At 56.4% G+C, this 12,214-nt stretch overlaps 1 protein-coding gene across 6 annotated transcripts in view; it reads right to left on the bottom strand.

Moving 5' to 3' along the window:
• CELSR1 (cadherin EGF LAG seven-pass G-type receptor 1) overlaps positions 1–12,214 on the bottom strand; it is a 146,563-nt gene that overhangs the window by 12,973 nt on the left and 121,376 nt on the right. For 5 of the 6 annotated variants that reach the window (XM_053584866.1, XM_053584870.1, XM_053584868.1 and 2 more), the window contains exons 24-34: positions 11,109–11,309; positions 5,913–6,087; positions 3,634–3,746; positions 3,102–3,181; positions 2,807–2,933; positions 2,295–2,420; positions 1,861–1,955; positions 1,476–1,570; positions 1,154–1,303; positions 498–719; positions 127–367 (exon numbers count right to left, since the gene is read on the bottom strand). In XM_053584866.1, the coding sequence (XP_053440841.1) occupies positions 127–367; positions 498–719; positions 1,154–1,303; positions 1,476–1,570; positions 1,861–1,955; positions 2,295–2,420; positions 2,807–2,933; positions 3,102–3,181; positions 3,634–3,746; positions 5,913–6,087; positions 11,109–11,309 (1,625 nt within the window). The remainder of the gene's footprint in view (positions 1–126; positions 368–497; positions 720–1,153; positions 1,304–1,475; positions 1,571–1,860; positions 1,956–2,294; positions 2,421–2,806; positions 2,934–3,101; positions 3,182–3,633; positions 3,747–5,912; positions 6,088–11,108; positions 11,310–12,214) is intronic. The other variant, XM_053584867.1, reaches the window with a different exon arrangement.

Here is a 12,214-nt window from a genome sequence, read left to right as displayed (position 1 = left end):
CCCCACCACTGGGACGGTTCCTCCTTGGCCCCTGCCTGGGCTTCCTCTGTGCTTAAGCCTCCAGGTGATACACACTCCAGGCTAGTGACCACCGTCCCCTCTGTCGGGGAGGTTGAGGCTACTCACTCAGAGTCAGAGCCATTGGCCTGGGCGCTCCCGGTGCGCACGTTCATTGCCATCCCGTTGAGGTGCTCACGGCCGGGCTCCCGCCGTGGGTTCTTGATGGTGATGGCGCAGTCGGAGCCCAGGGAGGACGTGCGCGATGACGCAGGGCTCTGCTCACAGTCTGCCAGCTTCTCGCGGAGCCTGCCCTTCAGTGTCTGCTCTGTCAGCGGCGGTGGGTAGGTGCCCTTGTTTTTCAAGATGCCTGGGAGGAGCCAGATGCAGCCGGCTGGGGTCGGAGGGTCCTCCCTGCGCACCTGCGCTGCTTGGTTCTCAAGGCCCAGACAGTTCCGCCCCAGCCGTGCCACCCTGGGACCCCGGTACCCCCCACGTACCTTTCCTCTGCTCTGGGGGCTGCTGAGCAGGCCTGGCTGTGACCTCACTCTCGGTGTCTGGGGTACGGTCCCCACAGTGACTGTCCTGCTCCTCCCGGTGCAGCTCCACACTGACCCTGGTCTCCACCTTCAGGTGGGGCTGACCACCAGGGCCCTCACTGTCACTACCCGCCAGGCTCTCGTCAGGCCAGCCAGCTGGGATGTGGTTGGCCACAGCATCCCCTGAGCCACAAGAGCCGCACTCAGTGAGCAGCCCGCTAAAAGCCGGCTGGCGCCACCAGCTAAAAACCACACCCCTGGGGAGTCCACATTCTGGTGGCTCCTGAGTGGCCCTGACCTGAAAGGGGACCCAGAGAGGGAATGTCTAGACAATGGGGGCCCTCAGCTGTGACCCCTACACTGCAGCCTAACACCCGGAACTCGAATGGGCTGCCCTCCGGCAGTATTACCTGCTCCCTGAGGATCCCCAAGACTTTGCAGCCCTTGTTCAGATACTCAGAGGAGAGCACAGGGGGTGGTGGGTCCTCCCAGGGCCAGGGCCTTCCACCTAGGCTGTGTCCCCATGTAGCCACAGCTCTGTAGGGCATGTCCTGGAAGGCAAGGTCTCCAGCCACAGCCAGGGCCTGCCAGGTGGCCTACAGGGCCCCATCACTCACCTTTGGGGGTGCTGTGGATAGGGCCCCGGGTTGGGTCCCAACTGTCTTGGGCCTCCGCCCCGTCATCCTCGCTGTCTGACGAATGTGAGGAGGCATAGGAGCTGCTGTGCTCATCCAGGGACAGCTCGCTATCTGAGTCTGAGTCGTGGCCTGCAAGGGCCATAGGAGGAGACAGGGGGCTCAACCCCTGGGAACAGCACATGTGGCCCTAGGCATGTGACAGTAACAGGTCCCTAACACTTCACCAAGGGTATAAGGGACTGAGGGGCCTTGGGGGAGATAAGACCAATCCTAGGGCTCCTCTGTCCTCAGGGAACCGTACCGTGGGGCTTCCTGGGGATGAAGGACGAATCTGGCTCTCCATGACCACCCCGTGCTGGCCCAGAGGACACACTGAGCTTCTGGACCCCTTCGTCCCTGGAGAGGATGGGGAGGGTAGGCTCAGCACCTTCCGCAGAGAGACAGATGATGTGGCCACCCAGTGTTACTGGAAGATGATCTGGAAGGTTGTCGACCACCACCCCAGCTATGTTCCCGTCCATGACAATAACAGACAAACGGGGCCTCCGGAGCGCAGAGGGAGGTATGGACTAGAGTGTCAGGATGAGCTGGGGGCCTCCACACAGACTAGGCAGAGGAGACGAAGCCATGGCCGGGGTACTGCCTCCCCCTCCCCAGGGTGCCAGGGAGGGCGCCGCCAGCCTGACCTGATGGTGCTGTCCAGTGAGGCGGTGGACTCGCCCAGGGCTGTGCGCAGCATGTCAGGCCCATCACTGTAGGTGTTGTTGCAGTTAAGGGAGCGCTGGGGAAGGACCGGCTAGTTATTTTGGGGTAGAGACCACCATGCGGAGCTCTAGAGGCTGCTCTGTCCCCACTGCAAGACCCCTGCCCAGCAGAATAGCAAACCTTTACTGCACACAGGAGCCCTGAGGGACAGCACCCAACCCAAACCACACTGTGGTCGGGGACGCTTCATTGCTATGGCCGTGGCCTCCTGAGATCCTGTCTGTTCCACTGCCCCAGTTAGGGGCACCAGTAGCCCTGCCATGGCCTGGGACACAAAGGCCACACAAAGCCCCTGAGCCCTGCCATGAATGGTGCCACCCAGCCCCCAGGCCTGTGGGGCCCCATTGGCGCCTACTGTAAGCAGGGTGGCCCTGGTGGTGGCCGAGTCATCCGGGTGCAGCTTCTTCCCGGTGAGCACCCCCTTCAGGTGCTTCCGGACCTCCCTGCTGAGCACGCAGTGGAAGAGGAGGACGAAGAGGCCCTGAAGGGAGCGAGGCAGGGTCAGCCTGCTGGTGCCACCTCCCTGCGGATGCCCAGGGCCAGCCAGTCGGGCAAATAGCTGCAAGTGCCTGGAGCAAGCCTGGCCTGCACCAGGCAGTTGGTCCCCAGTGTGTCAATCTGCTGGATGGTCCTTGGTGTGACTCATCAGTGGCTACTCCTCCTCCCGGGAGACCAAGTGGGATTTGTGCCACCTGGCAGTGGTTCTGGGACCCCAGGTCTCTGTCCTGGCAGTGGGGCTAGGGACGGTGGGACCTTACCACAAGCCCCTCCTCAAATCCTCGTGGCTCTGCTGCCACAAGGCGGCCCCATTTGCCCACCAGGGCTGTCCCAGCAGTGGCCCTGCCAGGCAATTCCCCAGACTCCTACCTGCAAGCAGCTGAAGATGGCGAAGAGGTAGTGAAAGGCCAGCACGTCGCTGTTCACCGCCAGCAGCCCTAGCAGCCAGGTGGCACTGACCAGCGGCAGCAGGAGGAAGGCCGTCCTCAGCAGGGGACTGTGGGCAGGGGCAGGGGCTGAGCCCAGCCTCCTCTCTCCCACCCACCTCCCACTATCCAGCCATTCATCCGTCTGTCCACCCATCCTGTCTTTCCACCCATCCACCCAACCATTTGTTCACCTGTCCCTCTGTTCACCCACTCATCATCATTCAGCCTCAACTCACACGACACCCTTTCTTTCATAATAATGGTGCTTCCTTTGGCAGGACACCCTTACAGACAGGACAAAAATGACTGTATTGATCTGAAAAGAGCAAGAGAAAAAGCCTGAGTCAGGTGGATCATCAAAGCCTTGGAGGCTTCTCCATCTGCATCTCAGGGACATGTGCTCGGGGGAAGGCCTAGGGCCCTGCCCGTGGCATGAGGCTGACCTGTGGAGACTGCTATCTCCCAGACCTGCCCAGGCAGGGCCACCACACCAGCCTGCCTGGGCAGGGCCTGGGGTTGAGGCAGAGCAGTCTCACGGTGGGCATAACACGAAACCTGGAACCGTGGGATCTGAGGGCAAGGTTTGGGAGTAGCCTGGCAGCTTTAGGGACCGCACCCTGAGTGAAGCCCTCCCAGCCACATTCTAGCCCCTGAAAGAGCGAGTAGCACCAGCCAGCCCGGAACCTCCCTTCCAACCAATGCAACCTTGGGATACCTGGGCGCACGTGTCCCTAAGAATCTGGACTCTGGGAAGGCCCCAGCACTCACAATTATAACTGCTCCGATGGGCCCAGCAAAACTCCAAATCAGGGTGTCTTGAAGGGACAGCCAGCAGAAGTCGGGGTTCCCATAGCCCTGGGGGTCTAGGCCAACTGCCAATCCTGACACACAAGGAAGGCAGATAAGAGTGAGGGACACACACCCAGATGGCCACCCCTGCCCAGTGTGGGACAGCACCCCCAGGACCCGCTGGGGCAGGGCACGAGCGGGACCCAGCATGGCCCCAGTGTTGGGAGCCCCAGAGAAATAGCCAGGGGCCCTGCACAGCCCTGCCCTGAGGCTTGGAGTAAAGGGCATAAGAGCTGCTCTGGGGTCAGCCCCACAGAGGCCCAGCCCGGCTGGGGTCTACTGAGGAAGATCGGGGAGGGCAGACCAGACGGCACAGAAGCAACTGTGAAGATAGTGTTGGGGTGGGAGTGGATGTGAACACATGCCCACCCCTCACATGTACACACACTACGCACACATCACGCATGTACATTGTGCAGACGCACCACACACATGCACACACGTGCAGACACCTGCATTCACTCACACACACTCACCACTGAGGCTCCTGGGAAAACTGCTTGTGTTCAGATAAGAACCTAAGAAACCCCCATTTCTCCCATAATCTAAGGTGCAGGCACATCACTAACACCCACCTGAGCTGGGTCAGGACTGCCCGTCCGTGCAGAGCCAGCAGGGCCAAGTCTGGGGCAGGAGACACTGGCCGCTACTCCCATGTGCCCCTCCCACGCCTGGATAGCTCCGCTTGCTTCTCCCCATTTAAAGCTTCTTGTTATTAAAATCTTAGAAATATGGTGACTCCCTGCTGCTCAAAACCCTCCAATGATTTCCCACTGTCCTTGGGAGACAGACATGGCTGCTTCTGGGGCCTTCCAGCCCTGTGTGGAGGGGCCACTGTGATGCTCCAGCCCACACGGCACCCCTGCTCCCCTTCCCCGCCTCAGGTCAGTCCCAGCTGGCCATACTCCCCACCCCTAGTGTCTAGCACAAATGGCACTTCCTCTGGGAAGACAGCTGCCCCATCCCAGGCAATAGCGAGACCCCTGTGCCACCCTGAGCTCTGTGCCTCTCTTCAGTAGAGTCCTAGGAAGAGCCGCAAGCCACGGCCATCTGCCTTGTTCTGACCCCAGGCCTAGAAGGGGCCTGGCTCAAGGGAGGCTCTCAGGGGAGGATAAGTGAGTGAATACCCTCTCCTGGGCAACATATCATGGTGACTGAGACTTCTGGAGCTGGGAAAGAGTGAAGGAAAGCAGGGCCTGCAGAGACCGGCTGTCACCCAGTCCAGCCCAAGTCCTCGAGACAAGGGTGGTCAGTGCAGCCCGAGCAGCTGACCCAGGCAACTGCCATCAGCCAACGCCTCAGTCCAGTCCCAGGTTCCTTGGGAATAATTTTAAGATCTTGTTCAAGAAACTTAAGAGTTTTTAAAGTAGGTTAGAAATGTGAAATATCTGGATATAGATTCCAGAGTGGTCTCAAGAGGCAGGGGCATCTCACACGTGTACCCTGATGTGAAGAGGTGGGAGGGGGCAGGGAGGCGTTGAATCTGCTTTACACAGAGTAGCTAAAAAGACCATTTTCCAACATGCTTCATCTTGACATTGTCCTGTGACGAGCACTGAGTCCAGGGGGCTGCTGCTGGGGGCGACCACAGCTGCCCACCGGGCCTGCCCTACCTCCCACCTCTAGGCTCTGGATGAATGTGAGAACGGTAACTCAAGGTCCCTGGGAGTAGAGGGAGAGCCACATCAGGGCCCCAGGAGGCTGCTGGCTAAGGACACCTGTCAGCAACTGGCTCCTGGGTGACAACACCCTCTCCCCCAGTGCCTCTGGCCTCAGACTTAGTGTCCAGATCCCCAGAATCTGAGGTGGCTCAGAAGGAGCTTTGGCTCTTCCTCTAAAGAGTGGAAGTGAGGTCCTTTCTCAATGGGAAGCAAGACCTAACTCTGGTTTCTGGTGAGAGGTGTGTGGAGGGGACCTTGCTCCTCTGCCTTCTGACCCCCCACTCCCCAGGGGACAGACAGGGATCCGCCAACTCTTGAGGAGCTACGCGTCCCTCAGGGGCCAATTGAGCTGTCATCTGTGTGTGCAGACAGGCCTTGGAGCTGGGCACAGAAGAAGGGCAGGTGGCCCTCCCTGCCTGCACCTGGGCGTGGCTCCCATGGGGACAGTGACATGTGGACCCCTGCTGAGCTGTTGCCTGTGGGAAGTCTGTACTGCTGAGCAGGCCACCCTGGCGGGGCTGCCGAGCCCGTCCTCACCTGTGACGATGGCGGAGATGCCCCAGCCCACGACGTAGTAGAACCTCATGGGCCCGGCATCGATGTTGCGGGCCTCAGTCAGCATGCGGTACACGTGTAGGCCTTCCACCAGCACCCAGGCAAAGGCGCTCATGTAGACGTAGTGCAGGAGGACGGCGACCACAGTACACAGGAACTGCATGGAAAGGGCTGAGCTCAGCCAGGGCCCTGGGCCAGCAGCAAGGGGGCACCTGCTGCCCCGAGCCACCGTGGCTAGGGTGGGTCAGGGCACAGTATCTAGTCTCAGAGAAGCTGGAAATCCAGGTTTTGTGTGATGGTTCCAACACTTTAGATGTCGGTAATCTATTTAAAGTTTAAAGGAAATACTGTAGAGGTGGGCCTGCTTGGGCCAAGGACCTGGGACTGTGATCTCAGCCTGTGCCCACCACTGTGACCCCCACACAGCGTCCCATGGCCCAGTGGGTGTGGCCAGGGACGGTAGAGGCTCTGCACAGTGACCATGTGGTTAAATCCCCATGAGCTCCTCGTGCCTGTGTTCACTTCACGGAGCCTTAATTTGTCCGTCATAGAAAGAACAGGGATGGGAGCATGTGCTCTACACGGCCACCGTCAGCTGGGAGGGCTACGTGTTGGGCCAAGTGCCAGGAAGACAAAATTGGTGTCCACAGGACAGCAAAAGGACAGTACATGCCTTGCAGTGAGGAGCCGGCTGGGAGAGCCTGTCTGCCTGGACACAGAGGGCTATATGCAGTTGGGACAAGGGCAGTGTGGGCAGGGCTGGGGACACTGTGGGGTCACAGGGAGTCCGGCCCTGGGGGTCATTAACGTCAATTTAGCACAATATGCTCCAGTGCTGGACTTGAAGGTGTGGCCCTGAGCAGCTTCACCAGGACTCTCTGGGAGGACCTCCCTCCCCCCCAGCGCTGGCCAGCTGGGACATGGTGAGAGCTCCCTCCAGGCCCCGGCCTGACCCAGAGGCCCCACCCTGACACATGCTGTCCAGTCCACGGCAGCCAAACCATCAAACCAACCATCCAGGGGTCCAGTGTCCTCCCCACGGACACCAGAAGGTAGGAGCAGAGGGAGGCGCCACCTCAACCCCGGGTGGGACGCCACTCTGTTGAAGCACCAGAGCAGTGTACCCAAGGAGAAGTGGACAGAGCCAGGTACGAGGGTGACACGATAGGCGCCATCTGTTGCCGTGTCAACCCTATGGGCCAGGTACTCTCCAGAAACAGAGCCCTGGAGCCGGGCGACCCAGGAATGGGAAAAGGAAGACAGGGAGAAGGCTGTTTGGCTTATCGCCGTAAGCGAGGTGGAAAGCAAACCCACAAAACCACTTTTCAACAAAAAGTACTAGAGCTGCGACGTCTTCAGTTCAGTGGGGCTGGACACACAGACTTCTGTACCTAGTGTTGCACCTTTTCCAGAAACAGAACAAAGACCGAACGCGGATGCATAAAATCATCTCAGCCTGCCAGTGCCAAGAGACGGAAACCCTCGGCCAGAGATAGGATTGTGAGTTTACAAAACCCCATAAAACCCAGGCGCACTGCCAGGCCCCCAGATCCGTGCAGCGGTTTCCTTCTCTTCTTCAAGCTCGGTGGTGCATGGCTGCCTGGAAAGCTCTTCCCCGCGTGTGGGGCGAGTCACTCGGGCCTTTCACACTACGTGCTCAGTTGCAGGGAGGGGCCCTAGCTGACTCCACTGCCCTCTATTCAGACCACTCAAAGGCACACTCAAGGGTTTTGAATGAATCACCTGGCCTCCCACCGACAGCCTCCTGCCTGAGGTGCAGGGTTCTGCAGGCCTCAGGCGGGAGCACCTGGAGGGCAGTGAGGCTGTTTGGTCCTTGTTCATCCTACAGCGCTCTGGGGGTCGGTGGAGCAGGCCTGCTGCTCTACCTGCGACTTCCAAGAACCCACCAAGCTCATCAGTGGAAGCTCTCTTCTCAAGGCCGGCCTCCTGAAAGGCAGCCCAGCTAATAGCTAGGTAACAGGAAAAAAAAAAAAACCCCACAGAAAGTAAGAGAAGTAAACTCAGCACAACTGCTCTTTTTAGTAAACACCTGTGGCCTCATCCGTCATCTCTGAGCTCCACAGCCTTGAAGAGCCCCCACTCCGCTCAGTCCCTGCCGGGGCCACATTTCAGGGCCTCTGAGGAAGTCAGCCTCACGGAGAGAAGAGGGAAAGAGAAATAAAGAGCTCCTGCAACCGCTTCTGCCCTCAGTCTGCTGAAGCCACAGCACCTTCACTCTTTAAAAACACTGGGCAGTGGGTGGTACCTGTGGCCCAGTGAGTAGGGCGCCGGCCCCATATACCAAGGGTGGCAGGTTCAAACCCGGCCCCAGTCAAAGTGCAACAAAAAAATAGCCGGGTGTTGTGGCAGGTGCCTGTAGTCCCAGCTACTCAGGAGGCTGAGGCAAGAGAATCACCTAAGCCCAGGAAGCTGGAGGTTGCTGTGAGCTGTGATGCCACAGCACTCTACCAAGGGCAATAAAGCGAGACTCTTGTCTCTACAAAAAAAAAAAAACACTGGGCAGATTCTCGGGGCCCAGCTGGTTCCCTCCATCATCCATGTGTTGTGGCCACCCCCCCCCACCCTTCTTTCTCCAGAAAGTAAAACAAACTTTCTTTCTTTAAAACTATTCTACCATTGGTGTGAGAATTCTTCCTCCAGCATGTCCTGCACTCCCCCTGTGCGTCCCCACCCTTCCACCTTCCAGGTAGGTGTACCCCCTCTCTCCTGAGGGGGCTCTGGCTGCCTCACCCAGAAAATACCCCCTCCGTCTCTCTACTCTGCTCCCTTTCCTGAGCCTGTCCTGCCCACAGACACAATTCCCACCTCCACTTGCAGCAGCACCCTTCCCCCCAACAAGCTCTGCACCTTCACCTTCCCAGCCCCACAGCATCCAGCCTCAGCTTCAGTTTACCTCTCAGCACGTGAGAGGTGCTTACCTTTCCAGAAACCTGAAAGTCGGCCTAGCCCCTCTTCTCCCTCAGGGCTGACCCTGGCCTCGCTTCTGGGCCTGGACACCACCTCCCAGGACCAGCGCCTCATCGGGCTGCTCTGCTGGCCCAGTTCTGTCCTCCCAGCCCTTGGCCACCCCTTGTAAGTTACTTGTTAATTATGCTCAGGGGGCTGGTGTGCAGGAATGTGGCTGGCCTTATATAAAATTATACCTCTAATTCTAACCAGCTACCCTGCTAAACTCCAATGTCACCCATACACTCTAATAAACAATGACAGCTTTTCTCTTTCTTTCCAGTCTCTATGCCTTTATTTTTGTCTTTTGTGCTGACCTGGCCACTTCTACTACACCAATGGACAGAGTGGGACAGCTGGGCGCTGATTTTAGAGGACGCTTCTACTGTTTTCCCATGACCATTATGTGGACAGCAGGTTTTCTGTGGACGCTCTTTACTAAAAGTTCCGCTGCCCCCAAAAAGAGTTCCCCCATTCCTAGTCTGTTAAAAGGCTGCTCTTTCCTTCTTTGCCGTCATCAGTGGGCAGGAAATGTATCAACATTATTTTCTACATTCATTGAGAACAATTGTATTTTCCTCAAATGTATTAGTGAGGTGAATGACATTTATAGATTTTCTTATAACATTAAATTATCCTTGCATTCCTCAGATACACTGAAACTGGGCAGGGTTTTTTACATACCAGTGCACATTCTGGGAGTTACAGGACTAGTCAGGCTTTCTACATTGTGAATTAGGTTTAGCAAAAAGGTTATATTTTTCTGGGAAATGCATCCATTTTAACAAAGTTTCAAACGTACTAGTATAAAGTTGGTCAAAGTAGTGTGTCTTCTTTTTGCACCCCCAATATTGGTTATTTGTGACTTGATTCTTTTTTTCCATTTCTCTCATCAGAAATTTGTCCTTAAAAAAACAAGCCACATTACTCCTGAGCAGGCTCGCTTTCTACATTGGTGACAACTCCCAAGGACAGAGATGGCAACACTTGCTAGCAGGTGTCCCCTCACTTGCTTTAGCAGTTCAGGAGTCTGTCTGTCCTTCCCCAAGTTGGAGGGCTCAGAAGTTTATTTATTTTTTTTTGTAGAGACAAGAGTTTCACTTTATTGCCCTCAGTAGAGTGCCGTGGTGTCACACAGCTCATAGCAACCTCCAACTCCTGGGCTTAGGCGATTCTCCTGCCTCAGCCTCCCGAGTAGCTGGGACTACAGGCGCCTGCCATAACACCCGGCTATTTTTTTGTTGTAGTTTGGCCAGGGCTGGGTTTGAACCCGCCACCCTTGGTATATGGGGCCAGCGCCCTGCTCACTGAGCCACAGGCGCCGCCCGGGGGACTCGGAAGTTTAAAAGAGGGAACCAAGGGTCTAGGACAGTGGTTCTCAACCTGTGGGTCACAACCCACAGGAACTGTATTAAAGGGCCACAGCATTAGGAAGGGTGAGAACCACTGCTCTAGGAAAAGGTGGTCTGATCATCACTGTCTGTCGAGAGAAAACTACCTATGTGGCTAGACCTCAGGAGCTCCCAGGACACCCCAGGGCCCCACACAACACCCTAGAAGCCCAAGAGGCAACCCATAAGCCAGAGCCAACACCCCAAGAGTCCACATATTTAATTAAGCAGCTCACACAGACATCTACCCACCCTCTCTCCTTTTGCTCCCATTGGTTCCTGTCCCCTGGTTACCCCTTTCTATGAGCTCTTTCCTCTTCCTCAACCCCATATATTCACCAGAAACCCCCTCCCCAAAACCTAGGCCTGCTCTAGATATCCATCCCTCTCTGGAACAGCAGAAAACACGGGGAATGCAAGGGGGCAGAGACCCCAGCGTCTTCACGTGGAGAAAGCCTGAAGTCCTCTTGGATTTGACAAATGGCCGTAATTTCTAAAGGAATCACTAGTGCAGATCAGGAGGGTAAGACTTGGCAGGTATGGAGCCCCCAGCCCTTCTGACTTGGCTCCCATAGGTGCTTTACCAGGGACAAAGCAACCACAAGCCCACCTGACTTGGCCCCAGAGTCCAAGCTTCCTACAGCCTCCTCTGGTGCACCCACAGAGCCGAAATTGCAGGGGAGCCCCCCAAAGGCGAGAGGGGACTCTTCACGGCATTAGCCTCGCTGGAAAAGCAAACCCATCTGACAACAGGAGCCCGAGTGAGAACACCACACCCTGTGCAGGCGCAAGTGGTGGAGCAGGAGTGGCGGGGCCTCACCTGGTTCTCCGTCTGGTGGATCCCAAGCACGAAGACCAGCTGGGTGAGGGACAGCGCCGCGATCAGGTTCCTGTGGATGCTGTGCAGGTTGGAGCGCAGCGTGCGGACCAGTGCCAGGAGCATGAAGGCCACCAGCAAGGCCGCTAGCGACAAGGCCACGGCGGCGTACGTGACGGCCTTCACCGGCAGGACCTCCCCATGCTGTGGGTGGGTGGGTTCAAGGCAGGAGAGCAGGTGAGTTCTCGCACTTACAGACCAGTTAGATGACGGATCATGAGACTATGAAAGACTGGCGGGAACCAGTGGGACCAATATGTGGTTCTCGGGTGGCACAAAACAGGAACAAAAATCAAAGGAATAATTTGGGAAGATGAACAAGTTCCAGAGATGGGAGGTTATGATAACCTGAGTGTCTTCAACAGTTCTGAAATCTACACTTGAATCTTATGTATATTTTGTCACATTAAAAAAAAAAAACAAAAAACAAAAACCAACTAAACTCACACACAAATGCTGTTCCAGAGAAGCTGAGCCCTACCCCAAACTCACAGCTGCGAGGGACCTTCTAAACTGCACAAGGCAAGCAGGTTGGGCTGCGAGGCCCCGTGGTATCGCCTGTGCTTCGTGTAACATGATCTTAGATTTATCCTCTGGCTAAAGACAAAGAAAATGGTAAGTTTAATAATACGACGTGACTAAGAACTTTTTAGTGACTAAGTATGATGTGGCAGGGACTCTGCCAGATCTGCCAAGGGTGTGCCATAGATCAAAACTACAAGGGAAGTGTGTCTGTCATCCCACCTTGCAGATGACAAAACTGATGCTTGACCAGGTTAAATGTAACTCGCCGGTAGCCACACAGTGAAATAGCAGGACAGTGGATGGAGAGATGGAGAGAGGGAGGGCCACTTTATGTCCCAATTCCTGGGACACACATGTCCCTCAGCAGGAGCACCTTCCAAGGAACCATCCCGCCCATCACACCTGTCCCTCTCAAAACATCCTGTGATTAGCGCGAGCAAATCTACTCCCCGAGTCAGCCACTCATGTCTCTACAAAGCCGCACATTATATTGACTTTTTTTTTTTTTTAATTTCCAGGTTCCT

This window comes from Nycticebus coucang, chromosome 3, assembly GCF_027406575.1.
Source record: "Nycticebus coucang isolate mNycCou1 chromosome 3, mNycCou1.pri, whole genome shotgun sequence".
In the NCBI taxonomy this organism is placed as follows: Eukaryota; Metazoa; Chordata; class Mammalia; order Primates; family Lorisidae; genus Nycticebus; species Nycticebus coucang.
The sequence above is the reverse complement of the archived record's forward strand: the minus strand, read 5'-3'. Positions and strand labels throughout refer to the sequence as shown.